We start from the raw sequence: 24,321 nt of genomic DNA on the forward strand, positions 1-24,321 counted from the left end.
CTGCCATAGTCTGTTTACTACATATAAATGTTTTTGAAAAAGATTGTCAAGAGTGTTTCAATCTGATTTTTGACCAGAAACAGCTCATGGCCTCACAGATCTGACATCTTGGTGAGGCAAATTCCTTGATACGCTTAAAAAAATGATGTACCAGTATTTGCTCCTCTCTTAAGTTTTATTGCATGCAGTTAATTTGATCTATTAAAGTGAAATATATAAAAGCTACAACTACTGCGGCAGAGGCATAATTTCAAGTTGGCTGTAAAATGCTTGCACAGTATTAGTCCTGCTGTGTGGATCAGTGATCAATAACAAAAAAATCACTTCACAATGAGCAGAATCATTAATATATCAGAAACGACTGGTACAGTATTCACAGAATACATCTAGTGCCCGTGTTGTAGCTGTCGTTGTTTTTCTTAGATCCATTTATTGATATAGAAACAATGGGTTAATTTTTATTTTTTAAAGAAATGTGCTTTAAAAAAGCTAAACATTGAATGAAAGGGAAGAATCATGTGGTCATTAATTGCATCATTGCTTTAAAATTATTAGATGTCGCATTAAAAAGCTCAATATCTTAAAAATGCCACATAAGGACACAATTTGCCAGAGTCTGTTACTTTCTTAAGCTAATCTCATTAAAAATACTTATTTAAAAAAAAATTCATATTCTATATATAAATATTTATTTTCATTTGCCATTTTTTGTAAGAATTCTCTAAAATTTCAGACATTTTCTCAGTACCAAAAGGAGTGCAAAATAGTGGTTGGCCATCAGAATATTCCAACACAGCTACATTTCTTGCCCAGTAAGATCCAGTTGCGGGCTAACTCAAAAGTTCTTAGCCCATTTATGCTACAGCTATACAAAAGGCCACTCTTTGATTGTCCCAAGCTGTCTGCCATAATCAGTTTGTGTTTAAGCTACAAGAAAGATTTTCCCTTCTTTTAACACCATCTGGACCCATTTTCACAGTTACCCTAGTACAGTACTGTTTTTATCTTTGTAGACTATGCTAAATGTGTGTGACAATAAGCATCCGCAATTGATTCACTGTGAATAATTACAAAGTGATGGATTTTTATCATGTAGTTTTCTCCACTCTCATGCTAAAATGAAAGGTACACAAACAAAGGATACACCTAAAATAAATATGCTCATGGAAGTTATTAGAACACCGCTACTGAAAATCATTATCTGAATGTTTTGATCTTCTTGATACAAAAGAGTACAGACATAACATAGTTTTGTCTACGGTTCACGGTCTTCTTAAGAACAGAATTGAGTATGCCAAGTGCCCAGCATTATTGACTTGATGTCAAAGATTGTGTATAGACTGATGCTAAAATTCAAAGATTCATTTTTCAGGAGGAACGGTCATCGTGTGGGCTTCCATCTGAGTTTTCTGTTTCCCCTTCTGATATGGCCTGCATGGGGGCAGTGTACAGCCGACTGCGTGTACTGTAGCGGCTGCTATTTGCAGCTGGTGGCATCCTTGACCGGCCTTGTCTAGTTGAGGCAGATGTGGGAAAAGCTTTTGTGGAAAAGCCCTCAGCATAAGATTTTGGAAAGGGGCTGTGCATTTGCTCGGGAGTTCCCTCTGGAAGTTGCTGCTGTAAAGGAGAGAGCGGCTCCTCAAATGGTCTAGAATCCTCCATCAGGAGCTCACCGGGGCTTTTGGGTGCACTGGGGCTCTTTAGGATCTCTATAGCTGACATGCGATAACTGGAGTCGGACCGACTTCCCTTTTTCAACAGCAGCAATTTGAACTCTTCATTCGAGGTACTGGACTTTTTGGCACTCCTGTAAATTGAACCTGGGGCTCTCTGAGCCCCAGTTTGAGTAGATGGACTTGCAGGCATGTTTGGGGTGCTTGGCGAGGTTGCAGGATCAGTAGCAGAGCCATTCCCAGAAACAACGGCTAAACGGCTCCGCACGGACATTTCTCCAGAATCTTTCCTGCCCAGCATTTTTCGTTTTGACCTGAGATGGCAAAACACAAAACAAGAGACAATAAGCATTTTTTCGATTTTCAGTACTTTTTCAGATCATCAATACACCAAAATATATACCATAATATACCATAATAAAAAAAATATACCAGATAAACTTGAAACACACCTGTGAATCATGGCAAAGAGATCTTCTGTTGTGCGACTTTTACTTGGTGAAAGAAAAACGCTATCGTCCTCTGTTTTGGATTCGTCTGTCAGAGGGGACACAGTTGGATCGCTTGGTGTGGACTCTGAAATAGAAACTCTGAAGCTCATTCCAATTCAACATGTCTAAAACATTACACAAAATGGCAGTTAGTTTACATCATAAAAGAAATATTACACAAACAAACCTTTGCTAAAATAGTCCTCCGTGTCTGGTGTTGACCCTTCCTCTACATGTTCCTGTGAGGCACTTCTGGTTGGAACACCTGATGTTACATATTCTTCTCCAGCACCACTGATTGGATAAGCTTGCAATGCCTCTGATCTTTGCTTGACAGTATCAGGCACTTGGTCAAGACTTTCTGACCTTTTTGCTAGACCATTCTGACCAAGGCTTCCCTCATTTGGCTGAGATTTCAATGGCTTAATTTGCTCTAATTCCAGACTACTCTGGGCAAATAAATTATTTGAGGTGCTCACCTCTTCTGCAACTTCTTGAGAATTCTCAAACGTCACTTCATCCATGTTCAACTGCTCAGACTGGGCCTTAAAAGCAATCATGTTCCAAAGAGGTGATGGGGCTAATCGGTCATATCTATTTCTTGCACCAAAATGGCTTGCTATATTCTTAGCAGCTAGTCCATCTACTGGGGTAAACAGTGATTCACAATCATCCTGAGAGGAGGTTTCTTTGAGAAGGGGTCTATAGGGTGGAGGCTTCCTAGTTTCATGGAGTTTATTCTGAGTAGGTGGGGTAATGATAGTCACAGTGGGACACTTAGGCCTAGTGGAAATATCAGTTATAGGCCGATCGTGGCTCCCTTCTCCAGATTTGCCAACTGAACGTAGCTGAACTGAACGAAGCACCGTAGGAGTGATGGCCAAAGGACTAGTGACTGCCAGCTCATCACTTGAAACCGAAGTTGCCAGACTCTCACGCTTGGTTTCTGCTGAAGCTGCTGCCTTTTGTTTGCTCTGGTGGAGGATGTGCATCTGGTTTTTGTGAATTGAAGGCTTGCTGACATTGGGAAGGGCACTTAGGTCAAGGTGGGAGGGGGGTATGACAGGCAATTCCAAGTCTCTTTTGGATGAGTACTGCTGCAAAGAAGCAAGTGAGGACTTCCTCTCTGGGACTTTGGGTTTCCTTTTGCCACCATTAGGGGACATTGGGTGAGCGTTTGGGAAGAAAGCCAACGGAAGAGATGATGTTGGTGTCTCTGACTGGCTTGAATAGCCACTGGAAGGTGATGCTAGAACTACCAGCTTTTCTGGTGAAGGCAATCTAAACTCACTTTCCACGGATGGTAGTGAAGGAGTGGTGGCCCTAGATCCTGACTGGGAAGTCTGGGATTCAGAGCTCTCCTGTGACTTAATGCATTCGATGACAGTGGTACCCGTAGCTGTGCTGGAATTTGACAATGATCTGTAAGGATCTTGAAACCGAAGTTGCCAGACTCTCACGCTTGGTTTCTGCTGAAGCTGCTGCCTTTTGTTTGCTCTGGTGGAGGATGTGCATCTGGTTTTTGTGAATTGAAGGCTTGCTGACATTGGGAAGGGCACTTAGGTCAAGGTGGGAGGGGGGTATGACAGGCAATTCCAAGTCTCTTTTGGATGAGTACTGCTGCAAAGAAGCAAGTGAGGACTTCCTCTCTGGGACTTTGGGTTTCCTTTTGCCACCATTAGGGGACATTGGGTGAGCGTTTGGGAAGAAAGCCAACGGAAGAGATGATGTTGGTGTCTCTGACTGGCTTGAATAGCCACTGGAAGGTGATGCTAGAACTACCAGCTTTTCTGGTGAAGGCAATCTAAACTCACTTTCCACGGATGGTAGTGAAGGAGTGGTGGCCCTAGATCCTGACTGGGAAGTCTGGGATTCAGAGCTCTCCTGTGACTTAATGCATTCGATGACAGTGGTACCCGTAGCTGTGCTGGAATTTGACAATGATCTGTAAGGATCATTGGATTTCAAGTCATTAAGAAGCCAGAGATCAGCATAGTCTGACTGGACAGCTCCCTCATCCTTGAAGGAATGCGTTTCTGTGGAGCCAAACAAAGCAACTTCTGGAATCTCTGTAGAACTCTCAACACCCCAAGCCCCCAGTGGCTCCTCACTCTCCAGCTGACTCGAGGAGCCTCCGTCTAACCCCACATGCTGTGTTCTCTCACCGGAAGACATAGATTTTTTCTGACCACCAGCAATCTTTGGTTCGTTCTTGTCAGATGGAGGTCCAACATGGCTGCTTATTTTCTTCAAGGATGAGCTGCGTTTTGGTGGGAATGGCTTCACCTTTGGTTTCCTTAGAGAGAGACTACATCTCCCAAGTGTGTTTGTTTGATGTCCATATTCTGCCTGCTGCTGGTCTACAGATGCATAGTTAAACGTGAAGCTTTTGCTACCTTTAAGACCACAGTCAAAGTGCATGGAGGTATAGTAGCCCTCGGCATCTACAGAAAAGTGTGAGGTGGTGTCAGCCTTTTCAGAAGGTGGCTTATCTGTTAAACTTTCAAAAGTGGCTATGCTAGCAAAACTGGGACAATCTAGGATATTCTCTGCCCTAGAGTGCTCAGGACTGAAGTCGGGGTGGCAAGGCATGTTGTGCCTGTAGTGTGGATAGCTCCACTCACCCTCACTAGCAGTGCTGACTCCCGCATCATCAAGCATGTCAGTCGCAGTGGAAGTGAATGAACCTGTCCTATGGCTACGAAGGCCTTGTGATCGGTCTCCAGGATATGGATCAATAATGAAGCCTGTGGAATCATCATTAGTATTGGTAGCTGCATTCAACGATAGTTCTGAATCACAGTGGGATGATCCGGTGAGTGGGGGTGAGGCTGCAGGTGGAATGGTCTCTGATGTCTGGGAGGGACATGTAGAACTACTGCCACTCCAATTGCCGCTTGAGGACTGGTGATCCTCCTTGTGGTCCATCTGGCTAGTCAGCACGCCAGCATTGGAAACGGAGTGAATGGGGCTACTGAACGTATCAGAACTGGAAGAAATCTCACAGCTACCCATGTCAGCTTTCCGAGGCAGATGGGATCGACCCCTCTCCATCCAGTCATGCTCTGTACATCCAGCATGCTGCTTGAATTTCAAACTGTTATGCTGGCCCTCTGGGATTGCCTGGTCATCAGTGCTTTCTTCATCATCTTTTAGAATATGTTCCCCTGGCACTGGTAGGAAGTCCTCTGACTCAAACGGGGACAGTTCTTCCTCCTCATCATCCTCATCACTGACATCATGACCTTCGTCCACCAGTCGCCCTCCCTCACGCGGGAGACTTCGGGAACGCAGACGGGAGCCTACTGAGGCAGTGAACATTGTGTCAGAGTTGTCAGGCAGAAAAGATATGTTGCCCGTGGAATGGGACAGTGACACAGTCACGCCCTGCCCCCTTTGTGCTCTGATCCGTCTACGTGAGGGTGCAGCCCCAACAATCAGGAATTCTTCTGTCTGGCAACCAGAGTCCTTGGTGTTGAGACGAGAGAGCGTGAGATCCTCTTGGCAAATTTCAGGGTTGGTGTGGACTATCACGGTACGTTCTCTGGCCACTGGAGACTCGTCAGAATCTAAAAAGTGATGAAAGATTTTTTCAGTAATAAATTAATGTTTTATTTATGCCGTTACTCTTAATATATGATTGTTCTATACTGTGAATAAACAAGTAATGAAAACCTAAAGAGTAATAGGAGAATGTTACAGCTTCACACACCAAAATCCTGCTGCACTCGTCTGGGAATGCCAGTGATCGTTTTCCGTCTCCTTAGTTTCCTTCGCCGTTGAAGCACTGATTGCGAATGGACTAGTGAGCAGCGCACACTGGCCTCTCTGTCGAACCCAACCCCTGCAAAGAGCACCAGACATGTGAGAGGCTGTTGTGTGCAAGCCATTTTTTTCTACTTATCCCTCCCATGTTTCTCACACTCATAAACCACTGAGATTGTCATGCTAAATATGATATTTTAGTCATGATAATTGTATGTTCTTTTAATGAGAATGTTTCTGAATTTAAAAAATAATTTCTTTAAATATTATTTAGCAATTTTATATATACAGTATTTAAAAATATTGAAAATTTTATATATTTACTATAATATTTTACAGTATATAACAGTACTTTCACATATCACATATAAAAAAAATATATCTTCACAAGATATGCATCATTATACAAGGTTAACAACACATCTCAGAAGAAAAAAATGCATGTATTATAAAATAATAAATGCAACAAAAAAAGATGGTTTCCAATCACGTTAAAATATTTTAACTGACACAAAAATACATCGGACAGTATGCAATGTCATGCAAGGTGAAAGGAGCAACAGATTCAAGACATCAGAATGGAAAAAAAAAACAGGGTTGAAAATGGGAGTATAACAGTCCTACCCAACCCTAGCCTTACTCTCTATACTGCAATCTGCTGCTGTACTCTTGATTTGAAGCTCTATTTGTTTTGATGTTTGTCCAGTGTCATGCATCACGACTCTCATGTGATTGCAGGCTTGGCTCTTTGAGCACCAATTACACCACTGTGCCCGTAATGTGCAATTTCCAGTCAACACTGTCTTTGACTCAATCCTTGCGGACACGCACCTCAAAAGTCCCATTCCAGTCAAGCCTGGAGTAGATATATTTGGCCTCTTTGTAATTCTAATGCAACTGATTAGCATGCACAAAACGCTTTCTTGACTCTTTGCATTTCTTGGCACAAAGTAAGTTACCACGACAACTAAGAACTTTTTTGTTTCAAATTTCATGACTTGCAGATTTTAACCTACTTTCCAGTGTGTCTAATGCTGTTATTATTCTAACGTATTTGGGTGATTCTTCAGTTTGGGACCTTCTGACAACTAGAAAAATGAATCTTCTCAAAACAATGTTTCATCTATGTTAAAACATTAATCACATGTCGTGGAATAAAGAGGATCTGATCATGGCCTTATTCAACCTTCAACTAACAGCCATAAACAAAGGAGCAGCCCATGCTTTTTTTTTTGCATATGAGGATACGCTCTCTGTCTGTCAAACATTTTGCTGACGTGTTTTGTGGAAATTAGTGAAAGGTCTAAAAGTCTAAAATGGCAGAAGTCTAAAGCAATCATAATCTACCATATATGTTTCAGGATTACTAACTGTTCATTTTTTAAGTTAGTAGCCACTTAGTGCTGACTTATAGTAGCATGGGCTAGTGATGTAAATATCGAATATCATGAATATCGTTTTTTCATTAAATTAGGAAGCTACAACAGCCAAAATGAGAGTGTTAATATGGTTGAGATGGCAACCCCTTCTCTCTCTCTTCGCACGTTATTCTAGATGGTGATGGTTAGGGAATGAAGTGGCACTGATACTGAAGGGGGGAACTTAATGGACATGTAAAAGATCGCTCACTTAGGAAAGCTGATATCGCTGAGAGGGAAGTAGCGTTGGCACCCTCCTCTGAAAACAATACACGCAAAATTCAGCGTTCTCACAAGGTAATCCTTCTGTTCATTGATGCCAGAGGAGAACTTTGGTCAAGATGTTGATGCTCTCAATTAGATTGTTATGAGATGTAATATAGACTGTTCAGTAAAACTTTATAATAACTTTCATTAATAAATCATTAACAAACAATATAGAATGCTTATAATATATATTCACATAGCTAGAAATATGAGTTAATGTGTTTGTTAAAGTTTACTAATGAACTTATTAAATATTACCTAATGATTAACAGATCATTATATCATGTAAATATAAATATAAACAAAATGTTATCATATAAACAGTTTGAACAGGGTTCCCGCATAGTAATCAAATTGATCTCCGTACACTGTTGACCCCTTAACCAACCCTTAAACCTACCCATACCACCAAACCTGTCCCTAACCTTACCCGTATCACACCTCTAAAGTGTTGTACATTAACAAAAGCTTTTTAAGGGGTCATGAACTGCTTCCACTGTTTTTTATTTTATTTTGTACTGTTCTCTGAGGTCCACTTATAGTGTTATAAAGATTTTTTAAATCAAAATATGTCATAATTTAGAAGTAATAGGCTATTTTCTGTCCTGTTTTGACCCCCTCATTGGAACGCTCTGTTTGAATAGGTGTGGTGGATTGTAGACTTGGAAGTAAAAACCCACTGCTGATTACTGTCGGATCCAATATGCTCCACACAGCATCATCTTTTAGTTTAAATCTTTCTGAAAATCCTGTGTCAAATTGCGTCTTATTTATAAACTAATCCGTGGTAAAATAAAGTGAACAAACGACCAAGTTCTTACTGATGCGATCTGGAACTTCATTAAAAATAAAAAATACACTATGTGTGCGAATCGGTGGGCGGAGCTAAACAGGCAGTGATGTAGAAGCAGGCGTTGATCCTTTTCTGCGGAGGCGGTGTTTAGCCACACTATCACGTGACACATTCCACAACCTGACGTTTGGCAGATTGGCTTCAATATAAGCTGTTTTAGAATAATGAGAAAGTTTTGAGTTCTGAAACCTACAGGATGTTTTTATAGTACAATGACCTCTTACATGTATGATTTCTCAGTTTATGACCCCTTTAATCATTGTATAACACCTGTTAAAATCATTTGTAGATTTTCAAGATGTGCACGATTGTATGAATTCAAAGTTTGCTGACATTTGTAAGCATTTTAATTTACATGAAATAATGATCTGTTAATCATTAGGTAATGTTCAATAAGTTCATTAGTAAACATTAACAAGCACATTATCTCACATTTCTAACTATTTGAATATATATTAACTAATGATTTGTAAAGCATTATAAAATGTATGTTAATGATTTATTAAAGTTATTATTATAAAGTGTTACCCACTGTTCCTGCAGAAAACTATCATAGCAAAATATGAAAGCCAATAGCTTGTCATTTCTAGTGCAGGAATTCTAAAGTTTGAAATAGCTAATGCTAAACATTTGAGGTCAACAATTTGGGTTTTTTAAATGGCAGATGTTGAGGGCCGATGATAAGAACATTTAATAGTATGTGAAACACACAAAATACCTAAAATGTGACCCTGGATCACAAAACCAGTCTTAAGTCGCTTGGGTATATTTAAGCGAGCTGTGATGTTGAGTCTTTGTGTGTCCCTTTCCCAGCCAGCCAATGAGGATCCCACAATAAACAGCAGCCAAAAAAATGTGTTACCACGGAAACTTCTCCAAAAACCAGAGGAGGACGAAAAGAAAGAGTGAAGCACCACAAAAACAGATGGACAGAATCAAAGGGAGTTTATGACCGTTTTGTTTGCCCGCGCTGAAATGAGGGACAAGGGGTGAAGTGGAGTTTTGGAAAACACGGGATCAAAGCAAAAGAAAAAGAACAGGAAAAAAACAAGTGTATGGAGCCAAAATGAGCAGGAGAGGAGGGGGCTGGGAAAGAGCCAAATGTGACGGTTTGATTTCTCCATCTGGCTCTTGTTCAAAAGCTATTTTGATTAGCAAAGAAACGAGACATCAGGGGAATGAAAGAATGCCATTCATGAAGTTCTACAGCAGAAAGAGAGAAACATAGATCGTAAAGGAGCACGAGGAAACAGGAGAAAGTGAAAGTTATAGTATGTCTACAAGACCTGTGTCTAGGGTCCAAAATAGAACTTTTGGCAATCTTCCAATAGCAAGTGATTAAAAAAAAATAAAGAAAAATGAAAATAAAGATATAAAAAATAAAAAACAAAATGCACTAATTGTTATGTTTAGGGACTACTACTACTACAGTTATTTGTCAATGCCAAAAATGAATTGGCACAAAAGCTCCTGGCATTATCTGTTAAGAGTCCCTTACAGTGTAAAAAATGTGAAATAAAACGAATATTATTGGAGAATGTTTTACTAGAAAATACTATTTCAGTGTTTCCACTTCAAAAGTTCAGAGTGTTACTTGCCATTTCTTTGCATTTTTTTGTGTGAAATTTACTAGCAATTTATGAGGAAAAATTGTTTCTACCAATTTTTTTTACAGACTTACAACAACACTATCCTAATGGACCAAAGTTCTCCTTCAGTAGTGACAGCGTCACCAGACTTGAGCCCAATAGTATGTAGTTGAGCAATACTAAAATGAATGTAGCCTTCAATTTTCCTTATAATAATAAAAATTATTTTACAAAAAAACATTATATATGCTATGAACTACCATTTAAGTGTCATACTCAGTCCTGACTCAGCATGCATTATCAACAGCAAACACTGGGGGCTTTTACCTGTTACGTTAATGGGAACGATGCATGAGGTGATGACTTGAGAGTCTGTCTTCATCTTCTCCTCTGGGCTGGGCAATGGTAAGATTCCAGCCCAGTTGGTCTGTTTGTCCAGCGTTGAGGGCTCGTTTGGGATCGGGCACCTCGGCCAGTGGCCCAGAGCCACCACCTCTGAATCTGAATCCACTGGAGGAGCAACCTAAAACATGATTATGGTGAAGAATATGAGGTTAGTGAGGTTGGGAAAACTCTTATAGATGTATCTAACAAATCAATAATGGTTTCACTTGCTTTAATCTTTAAGACTCCATGAATTCACTTGATAAGTGCAGTTTATCCTTCAAAATTGATTTATTTCCAATTAAAACAGGAAGCTGGGCCTTTTTTCGTATAAATAGCCAATGGTCTTTGTTTACGTCACAGTCATGATTTGCTAGGGATTTTTGCTAGTCAGTGGTGACAGCAAATGCACTAAAAATTGAGAATGTCATTATTGCTTTTGGTCCATTTTTCCTGGAAAAGAAGACTAAATTTTCAACGCTTATGTGTGCTTAAAGTTAACTTTTAGCAGTGCACTTGCATACAGTATACTGTTGATGACTTCAGTGTTAAGAAACATGGACTAAAACCTACAAAAATAAATTTTGATTTCATGAGGTCTGTGGAAAAAGTGGAACAACATACTTAAAATTGGAGAACATTTACATTTTTAGTTGTAAAAGCTACATGCACATGCATAAAGACGCATTGAAACATGCAAAGCAAATGACAATGGAGATGCCTTAGCGTACAATAGTTTAAGGAAAAAAAGTTATAAGAAATGAAACAAAAGCATATCTACATGAAGCAAACGACACAATGCAAGTTCAATTCCTACTTTTCAGATGTCACCCATTGCACCAGCTGAAGTACACTTGCTAAATCCTGTCAGTTAATCTAATCAGTTAACTTACCTTGTGGAGTTTAAAGAGTGTTAACTAAAAAAGTTTGGAGTGTTTAGTGGCTGTCACCCAGCCACATATGAACATGCACAGTGTTAAAGCGAGCTGTGATGTTGAGTCTTTGTGTGTCCCTTTCCCAGCCAGCCAATGAGGATCCCACAATAAACAGCAGCCAAAAAAATGTGTTACCACGGAAACTTCTCCAAAAACCAGAGGAGGACGAAAAGAAAGAGTGAAGCACCACAAAAACAGATGGACAGAATCAAAGGGAGTTTATGACCGTTTTGTTTGCCCGCGCTGAAATGAGGGACAAGGGGTGAAGTGGAGTTTTGGAAAACACGGGATCAAAGCAAAAGAAAAAGAACAGGAAAAAAACAAGTGTATGGAGCCAAAATGAGCAGGAGAGGAGGGGGCTGGGAAAGAGCCAAATGTGACGGTTTGATTTCTCCATCTGGCTCTTGTTCAAAAGCTATTTTGATTAGCAAAGAAACGAGACATCAGGGGAATGAAAGAATGCCATTCATGAAGTTCTACAGCAGAAAGAGAGAAACATAGATCGTAAAGGAGCACGAGGAAACAGGAGAAAGTGAAAGTTATAGTATGTCTACAAGACCTGTGTCTAGGGTCCAAAATAGAACTTTTGGCAATCTTGCAATAGCAAGTGATTAAAAAAAAATAAAGAAAAATGAAAATAAAGAAAAATTACAAAATAAAACAATAATAGCACTTAATATATTAAGGTTTAATTTGTTAACATCAGTTAACTAAATTATTTAGCATGAACTAACAATGAAAAATGCATCTGTTCACATTAATGTACTAAAAAACTATCATAACATAATACAATACATAATAATACATTTTAAAAATATTAATAAATGCTCACTCTCTCTCTCTCTCTATATATATACAGTATATTACAATCATATGGGACAAGCCAGTATGTAACAAAAATATGAACCATTATGATTTTGTTCCTCATATTTTCATTACTATGGCTTAATGTGAGGAATATCCCATCTATTCAATTATTATGTGTCACTAAATTGATTTCTGGAGGAAAGTGAAAAACATCTTGTGGTAAAAGATGTTTTACACTGATTACAAAAACGTACACATCACAGCTGGTAACTTTAAAAGAAACAAAGATCATTTTTGTTTTTAAATAATTAAAAAAATTATTTTGGACCCTGTATATGCCCTAAAGTGGATCAGAGAAGACAGACAACAGCAAGTGTGAGTTGAAGAGAATATTTCGAAAGGGAACTCATGACAGAGAGTGTCTGCTCGTGTTTTCACTCTCTAAAGTATCTATCTTGGAGTCAGGCACTCAGGCAGGGGTTTGTGAGTAAGCCACAGTGCCGGGAGTTGATGGTCAATTATATTTTTTTCTGCCACAGACACACACACAGACACACACACACACACACACACACACACACAGACAGTCAGAGAGCGGCTCTACCCTGGAAACCCTGTCATTAGGAAACCTCAGACTTGCGTACTTCCGTGTGTGTGAGTTTCCCATAGACATTCCTTACATAGTATTTCAGGAGCTTAATGCTGGAGAGGCTATGAGAAGGGCAGTTTTATTAGTCTGTGCAAGTGTTGATTTATAGCATTACCAGTGTCAGAAACGAGGCCAAAGATAATGAAGATAATTCAAAGTGACTCGGATTTGCAAAATCATGGAAACTAATTTCCATATGTTATTAACAAGAAATACACCACTGATCAAATGTTTGGTGTCTGTATAATTTTTTTAATGTTTCTAAAAGAAGTCTCTTATGTTCACCAAGGCGACATTTATTTGACCAAAAATAAAGTAAAAACAGTACTTAAAATAACTTTTCTATTTGAATATATTTTAAAATATTAATTAAATAGTAATTTATTCTTGTGATGCAAAGTTTTACAGGATTCTATTGTGAATAGAAGGATAGTCAATAAAAATAGTGATTTTTGAATGTTAGTGTATGCTCTTATAAAGGTCAAAAATGCCCCTGAAAATCGGTTCACACACATTTTCCATCATTCAGATTTGCACGCATGCACAGATCATCATTTTGATGTTAGCATATCCAGATGAAAGTTGAGATGAACTGTAGATGTTAGAAGGTAATAATAGCATCAGAAGAGAAGTTTTAAAGAATTCTAGATGTTAGACAAACACAAAAGAGCCCTGTTAAGATTTGGTTTACATTCAGAATCTGATTAAACGTTTATAATAAAACTCATAAACATTAAATAACTTTAACACTGACATGTCTTGAAGATTCTACCAAACCAAATCTTATGACTTTCTGATAAACCACTGATCTGGAAGTGGTTTTGGCCTCATCCCATGATTATGATTTGATTAGGGATGTAAAACTGTTTCCAAATCAGCGTGAATGTAGGATTTAGGAGACGTTTGGGGGTAAAATACCTTTCTGCTCCACGGGGAAAAATGACAACACTCAGTAGGGGAGGAGGACCGGGTGCTCTGGAACTACAACACATACAAACACACAAGATGGACATGAATATGAGGGTGAACATGAACACAGCTGTGAACACAATGAGGGTGCATCTGCTTTCATATTGGAACTGGAAGAACAAACTGAAAGAACAGCCGAGATTCACTGTGCTTGTCAAAACACAATGAGATAATAAAGATTTAGGTGATTATATATAATTAAGAAGTCGTCCTCAATTCTGCATCACTGAAACATTTACAACACCCAATTCACATACAGAGTTATTATGGATTATGAACTGACATTTTGGCCAAAGGTGACGATTTAAAGTTAAAATGCTTTAATGTTGGATTTTTTTTTCTTACAAATACACAGCTTTTCACAAGATGTTCAATGATGGACTGGAGTGGTGTGGATTATTGTGATGTTTTTATCAGCTGTTTGGACTCTCATTCTGACGGCACCCATTCAGATCCAATGGTGAGCAAGTGATGCAATGCTACATTCTCAGATCTGTCTTCTAATGAGGAAACAAACTCATCTACATCTTGGATGGCCTGGGGGTGAGTACATTTCCAGCAAATTTTCATTTTTGGGTGAACTATTCCTTTAAGTCACGGTGTACTATGTAAAGATATATAATCCAGCGCAATTGAATGAACTCCTGTCAGCAACCCATGAACATCCTGAAATAAATAGTGTTATTATAGGAGGTTTAACAAAGAAATTAAGGTTGTTTGTCCACATGGCCGCATGGTTGGCTGCAAAAGAGGAGTTATTTTCATAATGACCAGCCTGGCACAAATAAGTAAGTGCATAATGTCCTTAAAGCACGACATCCAGAGAGACACTCCCTGTTTTTTAAGATCAGCTGGATCAAAATAATCATTCGACTGAAATGACTACTTATGCAAAGGTAAAGAAAAAAAAAGAAAGAAACTGGCAACCTGGCTAATATAGTTGTTTACCTGCATCTGCTTTATTCACAATGAATCATAGATACAAACTATGAGACTGAAAATGAATAAATAATCTAAAACATTAAAAATTTAAAATTAAAATTAAAAATCATCTCTAAATTACTGTAAAGTGTACATGCATGTTGATAACATGCTTTGCACGGTATGACCCTTGTGAAAAAGAAGTGTGCTTTATTGTATCGAATGTGCACTTGTAGTGTAAAATCCTAAACGTATATTTTTAAGCAGACGATACTATAATATTAATGAAATAAAAGTGTACTTATAATAAGTGTACTTAAAGACTACACTTTTATATATTTCTTTTATAAAATGGTACTTTTAAAAACGGCACTTTCGTATAGTCAAATTAAACATTTAATTTAAAGTACATTTTAAATCTTTATGTTTTAATAATCTTTTTATGCTAACACTTTAGATTAGGGACCAATTCTCACTACTATCTATTTGCTTATTAGCATGCATTTGTTTATTAGTACTTATAAACAAATATTATGCATCCCTAATCATACCCAATACCTAAACTAAAAATAAACTAAAATCAAAATTCATCATGTGAAAATCATGGACATTGCGTTATTTTTGGTATAGCGCCTAAACAAAATCTCAAAGGAACCTCAATTTTTGTGATATCAACTTCAAATTTGGAACATAACTTAGTTAGACATACACCTTTGATATTATAGCAATTTTTAGATTCCAAAATATTTTGTAAAAAAATTATTTTATATAAAAGTACAGTACATTTTCTTTACAGTAAACTTAAACTTCTTCTTTTTTTTTTTATACTTTTTTTTACACTTTCAGTTTTTTTTTGAAATGCCAACCTTAGGTCTGTCTTCCAAAGCATTCATGAATTACATCCATTTAAGTTTGTGCATTTTCATGTCTATGTTCAGAAAGGGGGGTGACAGTTAAGAGATTAAAGTTAAAATAATAATTAAATTTAAATGTACTAAATTGCAATTTCATTAAATATATATGTGTCCAAAAACATTACATTCAGTTTGCACTTAAGTATATGCTTTAAAAAAATACTATTTGTGTAATAAGTACTTTTTTGAAAAGTATGCTAAAGTGTACTACTTTTTCACAAGGCAAAAATACAAAAATAAAGGACAACAAGGATGGATTCATTCAGCTAAAATCAAAGATCTCCATGCAGTGCAGAGCGGGTCAGACGAGGTTCGGTGTGACACACAGACGTGTGTTTACCTGTGCTTGTGTTGTCTGAGTTTCTATGTCTCTCTCTGTCCTTTCCTAAACACATAGACACACTCCGTCACAATAGACACAATCAGCAACACTCCGTCTACAAGAAATCACTCTAGATCAGAGCTCCAGTAATACACATTGTGCAGGCAGACAGGCAGATGTTTACCGTGGTGAGGTGTCTCTCTCTCTGCTGGCGTCTGCAGTGCACCCGGGGCGATGGGTAGGTGGGCATGGACGGAGTCATGGAGATGGAAATGGTCACCCTGCGCTCTCTCTCGCTGACCTCCTGCCTCTGCTGCTGGTCTGATGAGCAGTTTCACACACAACAGAGAAATCCGTCAGTCCTTTCTATCAACTAGACTATCATGTCTGGAGCACAAGACTATTTCTATCATGTCTGGAGCACAAACAGTGCTGGACGAGTTACACTGAAGTTTAATACTTACTGTTGGGGTTTGTTCAAAACACTAACCTTAACTAAGAGTAATATAATAACAGTGATGCTTGCAAGCACCACTAGCATTTAGAAATATCATAGTGTGAGTTATATGAAATCATAATAATAATAATAATAATAAATCATGTTTGTATTTGTCCTTTTTTCAGTTGTTTAACTTTTGGTTCCGGTTTTACATTTTGACATTTTTAATTGATATGTAAAGTGCAGATTTAAAGATTTAAAGATTTAATGTATCATAGCATGTGGATCATTTTTGTCATCTGACATTCTTTTGCTGTTTTTACCACTTTGCTTATATGCATTACACATACATTCTGCTTTAAGAATTTACATTTTCATATTATTATTATAGTTTTAATAGTTCTATCCTGTCATTTACAGTGTTGTTATTGTTGAATTCAATTAAAATTAAATCTAAAACTATTCTATAGCTTACATGAAATATAAATATTAAATGAAAAATAAAAAAACTAAATTAGAAATTTAACCAAAACTAACTGAAATAAAATAAATTAATGCATATATTATATATATATGACTAAAATGACAAAAGCACTTAAAAATTACTAAAAGTAAAATTATATATAATAATATAATTATATATAATTATATGAAAATAATATCCTGTCAATTATAGTGTTGTTATTGTTGACTTAAAAGTAAAACTATTACAAATAATTTATGTTATTTGAAATAAATATGAAATATAAATATTAGATAAAAAAAAATTTAAACTTAATCTTAAAGGTCTTAAAAGATGAAAAATAGAAATATTGCTATGGTAGACAACTGAAATAAAATAAGCTTAAGCACTAAAATGACTCAAGTTAAAACTGAAATAAAAATAAACTAAAGCCATATAGAACTATTAAAAAACTAAACTAATAAAAATGACAAAGGCACTTGACAAAATTACCTGTCATTTATAGTGTTGTTATTGTTAACCAACTAAAACTATTAAAAATACTTTCCTTTAATGAAAACGTTGAAATTAAATTAAATTAAATTAAATATTAGATTTTAAAAAAACTTGCAATGAATATTAGAATTGTTTTCTAGGCAGCTAATTGAAATAAAATAAGTACTAAATTACTACAACTAAAACAGAAACAAAAAAATAAATAAAGCAAACTTACAACAAACTTAACAACATTACTAAAATTTAAAATGAAAATATAAAAATAAAGCTAATTCAAATTTTAACAAATACTCTGATAGTATATAAATAATACTAAAATAACACAGGTCCTTTAGAGCAAATCACATTATTTAGATTTGATGCTTCCATCTTCCTCCACTAGAGGGCAGTGTTCACTGAGCACTGCAGAGCGAGCAACTTTACTTCGATGATCACAGAAGGTGTTCATTCAGTGATTGTATAACGGATCAGTATTGATTTGTAAACGTGTCTAACCTCTGTACAGCGCCCGCAGGCTCTGTTTGGCATTTCGATGCAGCTCTTCCACACACGCGGGCCGAGTCGACGGCAGGAACACATTTCTCTGCAGGTGCCATGGAGCCTGATAATGTCCACTCAGCTTGCTCTCAATGTCCAGATTAGATAACGCTGCAGATAAAAGAGAAAATGTTACAAAATAATTATTTGTACATTAGTATCTATATACATTTTATCATTCATGTTGACATCTTTAAGACACAAATTGTTTTTCAGAAAATATATATTCTTAGTCCAGAAAACATATTTTCACCTTATTTAGCATAAACCTCACTAAATTTCGTTAGATTTCTGCTTCATCACACCTCTTGACTATATAAGCTTTACCAAGATAATCTATTAACACAAAGCGAAACAATAGTCTTCAGCTGATGTGAGCTGGTTAAGAATGTAGAGTCACTCAGAATGAGACCTTTAACTCAGTAGCCGAAAACTAAACCTGCTCTAATGACTTCCTCAAATGCTAAGAGAAGCTGCAACTGGTGTGAAAAGCAAATAAGCTCAGTGGCTGATCCAATAGCCCAACATTCGCTAAACAATGCTGCAATCTGCCAGCGGCTAATGCATCACTGTGCGGGAGACAAAAGGTGTTAATGGAGCCAAACACCTGATTCATGATGCATCTATCAATTTTAAAATGAAATTCAAAATATGAAGTAGTCATATATTATTTTATATTTATTACATACCCAATATACTTTCATTATGAACCCCTAAAGAGAGGTGTAATGCGGATGTGGTTGAAAAATAAATGCATGTGCTTTGTGATTACACATATTGCAGACACACACACACACACACACACACACACGTCTGGTTTGCTACACATCCTTGTAGGGACTCTCCATATGCGTAATGGTTTTTCTACTGTACAGACCGTATATTCTATTGCCCTACACCAACCCTACACCTAAACCTACAGCTTCTCTTCCCGTGCCGTCATTAGCACACGGCAGCATTAATGCAGAGCAATCTAGGTCACAAACTCAATAGAGCACAACTCTGTGTCTGTGTTATCTCTGTGTGCACCCCTCAAAGACTAACACACACACACACACACTTCAATATTTTGCACACTTTACAGCAAAGTTATATTTTATGATGCAAATAATAAGGAAATGTTTTCCATGAAGTCTATAAGTGTTCAATAAAGTAAAAACAATTGCCAATGTGAACATTTACATTTACATGTATGCATTTCCCCGATGCTTTTATCCAAAATGAATTAAACTGCATTTTTGCTTGCATTACAAGAATAAAAAAAAAAAAAAAAGTTATTTTAAAATATTTCACAATATTACTGTTTTGTTGTATTTTTGAATAATAATTTCAAATAAATGCAGCCTTGGTGAGCAGAAGAGACTTCTTTCAAAAACATAAAAAAATAAAAAAATCTGACTAACTCCAAACTGCAATAAAAAAAATTTTTTTTTTAGTATTTAAAAGTTTGTCACCAAATGAATTACTTATCCCAAAAATGACACATTTAAAACATGATCCATTGACTGCAGACCGATCTTCTCCTCACCTCAACAGCATGACATCACCCTAAAAAAACCTATTCCACAGACCTCTTCTGAGATAATGCATCATGGACCTTGTTTACGCCAGACGAGTGGCGTCTGCTAAGCATTTCCTCCAGTACCTTCTCTGTATCCTCCTGGATTCGTTCAGCTCATATGCCTGTTCTGCACACCACCTCTGCCATCCCATACCCTGCTCTCCTTTGTAGCTTTGCCAGAGTATTCCTCTCATGTTTGCCCTCTGAGGATTTCTCCCATCTGGGACTAGATTCAAAGATTTCATTTAAGGGGAATATCTATCTGGAAGCGAGCTGGACTGGAGTCCTGGGCCAGCTCTGGGTCTTGATCAAAGGCGCCTGACTGTGAAGATGAACCAACCCTCAGATGTAATCGCTGCCTTTCAGTGTGAAAAATAAAGCTTCCAGAAACAATTTCACATGTCATAAGAGAACCTGTGGTTCAGAGGAAAACCTGCTTCACAGAACCCAGGCGGGCCAAACTAGTCCTCTAGAACCAATACACTGATATGAAGAACGTAACACGTAACATCAAGAACCTTATAGCAACTAAAGAATTCTATATCATTATTAATAATAAAGGTTTCAAATGGGGGTTTTCGCAGCAAAACCATAAAGGAACCATTTTTGGCTCTCCAAAAATCCTTTCAGTGATCAGTTCTTAAAGGGGTCATATGATGCTGCTAAAAAGAACATTATTTGGTGTATTTGGTGTAATGAAATGTGTTTATGCGGTCTAAGGTTAAAAAAACACATTATTTTCCACATACTGTACATTATTGTTTCTCCTCTATGCCCCGCCTTTCTGAAACGCGTCGATTTTTACAAAGCTCATCAGTCTGAAAAAGCGAGGTGTGCTCTGATTGGCCAGCTATCCAATGCGTTGTGATTGGTAACACTCCAAAGAGAAAGGAAAAATTGTGAAGCAGATTTAATAATTTTTCCAGTATAAAGAACCTTTTGTGGAATGGAAATGTTCCATGGATGTTAAAGTCCATGGGTCGGTAAGAATTTTTTATGTTTTCGAAAATCTTTTCTGCTCACCCAGGCTGCAATTATGGCATTAAAAATACAGTAAAAACAGTAATATCATAAAATATTATTATAATTTAAAAGGATTGTTTTCTACATGAACATATGTTAAAATATAATTTATTTCTGTGATGCAAAGCTGAATTTTCAGCATCATTACTCCAGTCTTCAGTGTCTCATGATCCTTCAGAAATCCTTCTAATATGCTGATTTGCTGCTCAAGAAACATTTATTATTCTCAATGTTGAAAAGTGTGTGCTGCTTCACATTTTTGTGAAAACTGTGATGCATTTTGTTTTCAGGACACTGATGAATAGAAAGTTCAAAAGAGCTGCATTTATTGGAAAGAGATCTTTTGAAACATTATAACCATCTTTGCTGACACTTGATCAATTTAATGCATCCTTGCTGAATCAAAGCAGTAATTTCTTTCAAAAAATAGATCTTACTGATCCCACAGACTGACTGCACATTAGTGTATATGCTGTGTATACTCTGTATTTCTTCCAAATTTGTCACAATCTCGTTCACCATGAAATGAATCAAACTCGACTAGTCTCTGAGAGATCATAAGTCAAGTCAAACAATCTAACCTCTGATCTCAAGCTTCACTATGCCAAGCATCCTTAGTGACCTTGAAAAGATGCTTAGTGACCACGGGTTGAGGGATTAATCGGACAAATCTCCAAGAGCATGTCAGTTTCCACTGTTTAACTCTACTTGCCTATATGGATGAGGTGAAAATTGTAGCTTGTTTTACCGGAATTCACCCTAGTTTGATGTTTATTTACAGTGCCACCCTTCTAATCTTGGGATGAAATGTTCCCATCTATTAGTCTGAGATGACTCTATGAAGATTCTGAATGGTAAGTAGGGTGAAGGCACTCAGTGTGGTGGAAAACATGGGGCTTCCAAGTATGCTCCCCAAGGGAAGACCCCTGTTGAGGAATGAACTAATGCCCTTCTTGGCTGTCTTTATCCAGACAGACATGGCTCCAGTCAACCATGGTGATAATGGTAGCATCTCAGTATCTCAGCCCTTGAGCCCCTGCAGCTCATCAACTCACCATCCACATGAAAACCATCACTGATGTCCTAGACAGCACCATGCAACTAAACACCAAAAATCATACCATGCAACTAAACACCATGCAATGCCAAATTTTTTATCAATGTCTGAGAAAATCTTTTATACCTGAATGAATTGTTTAGTGGGTAGCACATGTAGTCCAGGCATGCTAAACTTTAGATTTCACAAATCTAATTTAATTTTCACATTATCATTTTCATTACTGTAAGGGTTTTGGTTTAAATAAAAAGTAGATATTGCTGAATTTGTCACATTAGATAATGTGAAAAAAAAATTATTGTGCATGCTTTTGTGGTGAAAATACAGAATTGATGTGAACAGACCTACAGTAGAAACAGAGTGTTCAGTTATGTTTGGTACTGTGGAAAGGGTCAAATGGGGACAATGCATAAATATTAAAGTGCATTACCCAGTGCATTAAAAACTAATGCCAATGGTGATTATGACCCAGAAGCATTTGTATAAATCCATTATAGTACAACACAGTAGGGAAGTCACAAATAATTTTTACCTACGCATGCTGAAAATCCCAAAATCATATTGATTCTCATGTTGAGATTTATAGGTTATTCCTGCAGAATTTTTTCAATTTCATTTCTTTGTGTATTAGACTGAAAATATATGCCAGAAATTGATTTTTTTCTGCCAAACAACACTAGATCATCCAGAATTTCTCAAGCGCAGTCAGTCAGCTAATCCAGGACGGGGTAGCTGTGCTGGAAAAGGGGGCTGGGAGCTCTCTTCCTTATAGAGCTGTTTGGTAGTTGTTTAGCAGCATGGGGTAAAGAGCAACCCAGCAGTGATCTCTAACTAGAATAACAGCTCTGCCTTTCTGTCCCTCCACAGCTCAAGCACCTCAGTCATCTCAGAGAGAGAAGGGCATTTGTCCGTGTGGGTCTTTTCAGCAGCTGTTGCACCTAATTGATAAACACCCAAAGTGTTTCCACACTAAACTGAGAAAAAGAAACAAGAGGGGTGAATTTACCACTTCGGAGCACAGCATTTCAGTGCAAAAAAGGTTGCACATTTTCCAGGTGATCATGGCAGCAGTTATTCATAAAATTATAATTACATATTAGATATTGAGCTTTAGAACTGGCCATACATCCATGAAATCGTTTAGAGAACCAAGCGTTAAACAACAAAGACAACAAATAAACATTGCTATCAACTGGCACAATTAATTCTTAGTGAATTCCCCCTTGTCCACACAAATCAAGAGAAATCTCAGAGGTGGCCAAAACAGGCCATCTACAATGCCTCTATCTGGTCTGCAAAGACATGAGTAAACAGCTCCTAAAAACAATAGAAATGGTTCATGGAGACCGCTTGTCTATTGATGGTATCATCTGAGATAAGCCAACAGGCTTATTTTGGCATGAAAAGTGGAGATGGGAAACAGAATGGGCTTTATCACTGTACCTTTTCCTTTCCTGATCCTTTTCCCTGTTTTCTTTGCTATCTTTCCAAAGTCAGTGCTATTCTTCTATCATCAATGTTATCCGTAGATTGAACATGTAGAACTGCAATTTTTAACACCACAGATGGAAAGCTAAGCAGAAGTTGGAGGCCTTGGCGTAGAATCATGGCGGATATTCCAAAACCTCAACTGATTTTCATTTTGGAAATTTAATAGATACTTCAACAACAACGGAATATTCTTTCTGAACATTTTATGTAGTTACAACGTTGGATTTCATAGCGTTCTCAGCAACATCTGAATCTCAGCTCCTTTCCTGTAGGCTAAATATCAAGGGTGCAGAATCTAACCTTTATAACCTTTAACCCTGAAAAAGGTCAGTGATTTGCAACAGTTGCCGTTGCAACCAAACAGAGCCCAACTTTATGCAAATATATGATGTCATGCAATATGGCAGCTCCCATTGGGAATGCGTGTAAGTCAGTAGGGATGCACTAATATTTTTAATTCTGCAATAATTATTTTCATGTTATGGCCATCTGATGCAAAAAAAAAAAAGATATTATTTTAAAATGTGCATGTTTTGTGCTGAAAACGTCTTTTTATTACACATTCACATTTTATGATGAATAAATCAGAAACATTAATGAAATTAAATAATGGCTGATGCACAATTAAATATCCAATTTCACCCAAACCAATATATCACACAACCCTAATACAGCCTACTTGCAAGCAAATGTATAGTGATTTGGTCACTGCCATTAATTTTAACCACTGTCAGTGGGAACGTACCTTAAGGCTGTCCTGTTTCCCAAGCTCAAACCCACCATCTTCAGCCTACAGTCACCCTCTAATCATCAGCCACTGTTAAGACATGAACACCCAAACCAATATATCACACAACCCTAATACAGCCTACTTGCAAGCAAATGTATAGTGATTTGGTCACTGCCATTAATTTTAACCACTGTCAGTGGGAACGTACCTTAAGGCTGTCCTGTTTCCCAAGCTCAAACCCACCATCTTCAGCCTACAGTCACCCTCTAATCATCAGCCACTGTTAAGACATGAACCCTGAGCCAAGCCCAGACCACTGACATTCCCCAATCCAAACACACACACCTTCCGACGTGGGAAAGTCTAGCCCTCCAAATGTTAGCCATTCATTTCAATGACACCACACCTCACTGAAGACCACCTTCCCTCCCCTCCTCTTGGGTCACAGCACATTTGGTATTACCACAACTCAAATGTTTGGGTTTACTTACAGAAGAGCATAAAGAACTAAAGTGTGCCAATTCAGCAAATCTTTCAGGTACACATCATCACAACCATACAATGTCGT

At 37.5% G+C, this 24,321-nt stretch overlaps 1 protein-coding gene across 3 annotated transcripts in view; it reads right to left on the reverse strand.

The window, feature by feature from the left end:
• Nucleotides 1-691: 691 nt before the first annotated feature.
• The window catches only part of LOC107751832 (Nance-Horan syndrome protein), a 95,944-nt gene continuing 72,314 nt past the window's right edge, over nucleotides 692-24,321 (reverse strand). For 2 of the 3 annotated variants that reach the window (XM_016567602.1, XM_016567604.1), the window contains exons 2-12: nucleotides 17,850-18,002; nucleotides 16,142-16,278; nucleotides 15,976-16,020; nucleotides 13,750-13,812; nucleotides 10,384-10,579; nucleotides 7,559-7,606; nucleotides 5,877-6,008; nucleotides 4,120-5,733; nucleotides 2,352-3,596; nucleotides 2,126-2,249; nucleotides 692-1,987 (exon numbers count right to left, since the gene is read on the reverse strand). In XM_016567602.1, coding sequence (XP_016423088.1) covers nucleotides 1,369-1,987; nucleotides 2,126-2,249; nucleotides 2,352-3,596; nucleotides 4,120-5,733; nucleotides 5,877-6,008; nucleotides 7,559-7,606; nucleotides 10,384-10,579; nucleotides 13,750-13,812; nucleotides 15,976-16,020; nucleotides 16,142-16,278; nucleotides 17,850-18,002 — 4,376 coding nt within the window. In that variant the 3' untranslated portion in view covers nucleotides 692-1,368. The remainder of the gene's footprint in view (nucleotides 1,988-2,125; nucleotides 2,250-2,351; nucleotides 3,597-4,119; nucleotides 5,734-5,876; nucleotides 6,009-7,558; nucleotides 7,607-10,383; nucleotides 10,580-13,749; nucleotides 13,813-15,975; nucleotides 16,021-16,141; nucleotides 16,279-17,849; nucleotides 18,003-24,321) is intronic. The other variant, XM_016567603.1, reaches the window with a different exon arrangement.

Source organism: Sinocyclocheilus rhinocerous, unplaced genomic scaffold, assembly GCF_001515625.1.
Source record: "Sinocyclocheilus rhinocerous isolate Xijiao unplaced genomic scaffold, SAMN03320098_v1.1 scaffold2126, whole genome shotgun sequence".
NCBI classification, from domain to species: domain Eukaryota; kingdom Metazoa; phylum Chordata; class Actinopteri; order Cypriniformes; family Cyprinidae; genus Sinocyclocheilus; species Sinocyclocheilus rhinocerous.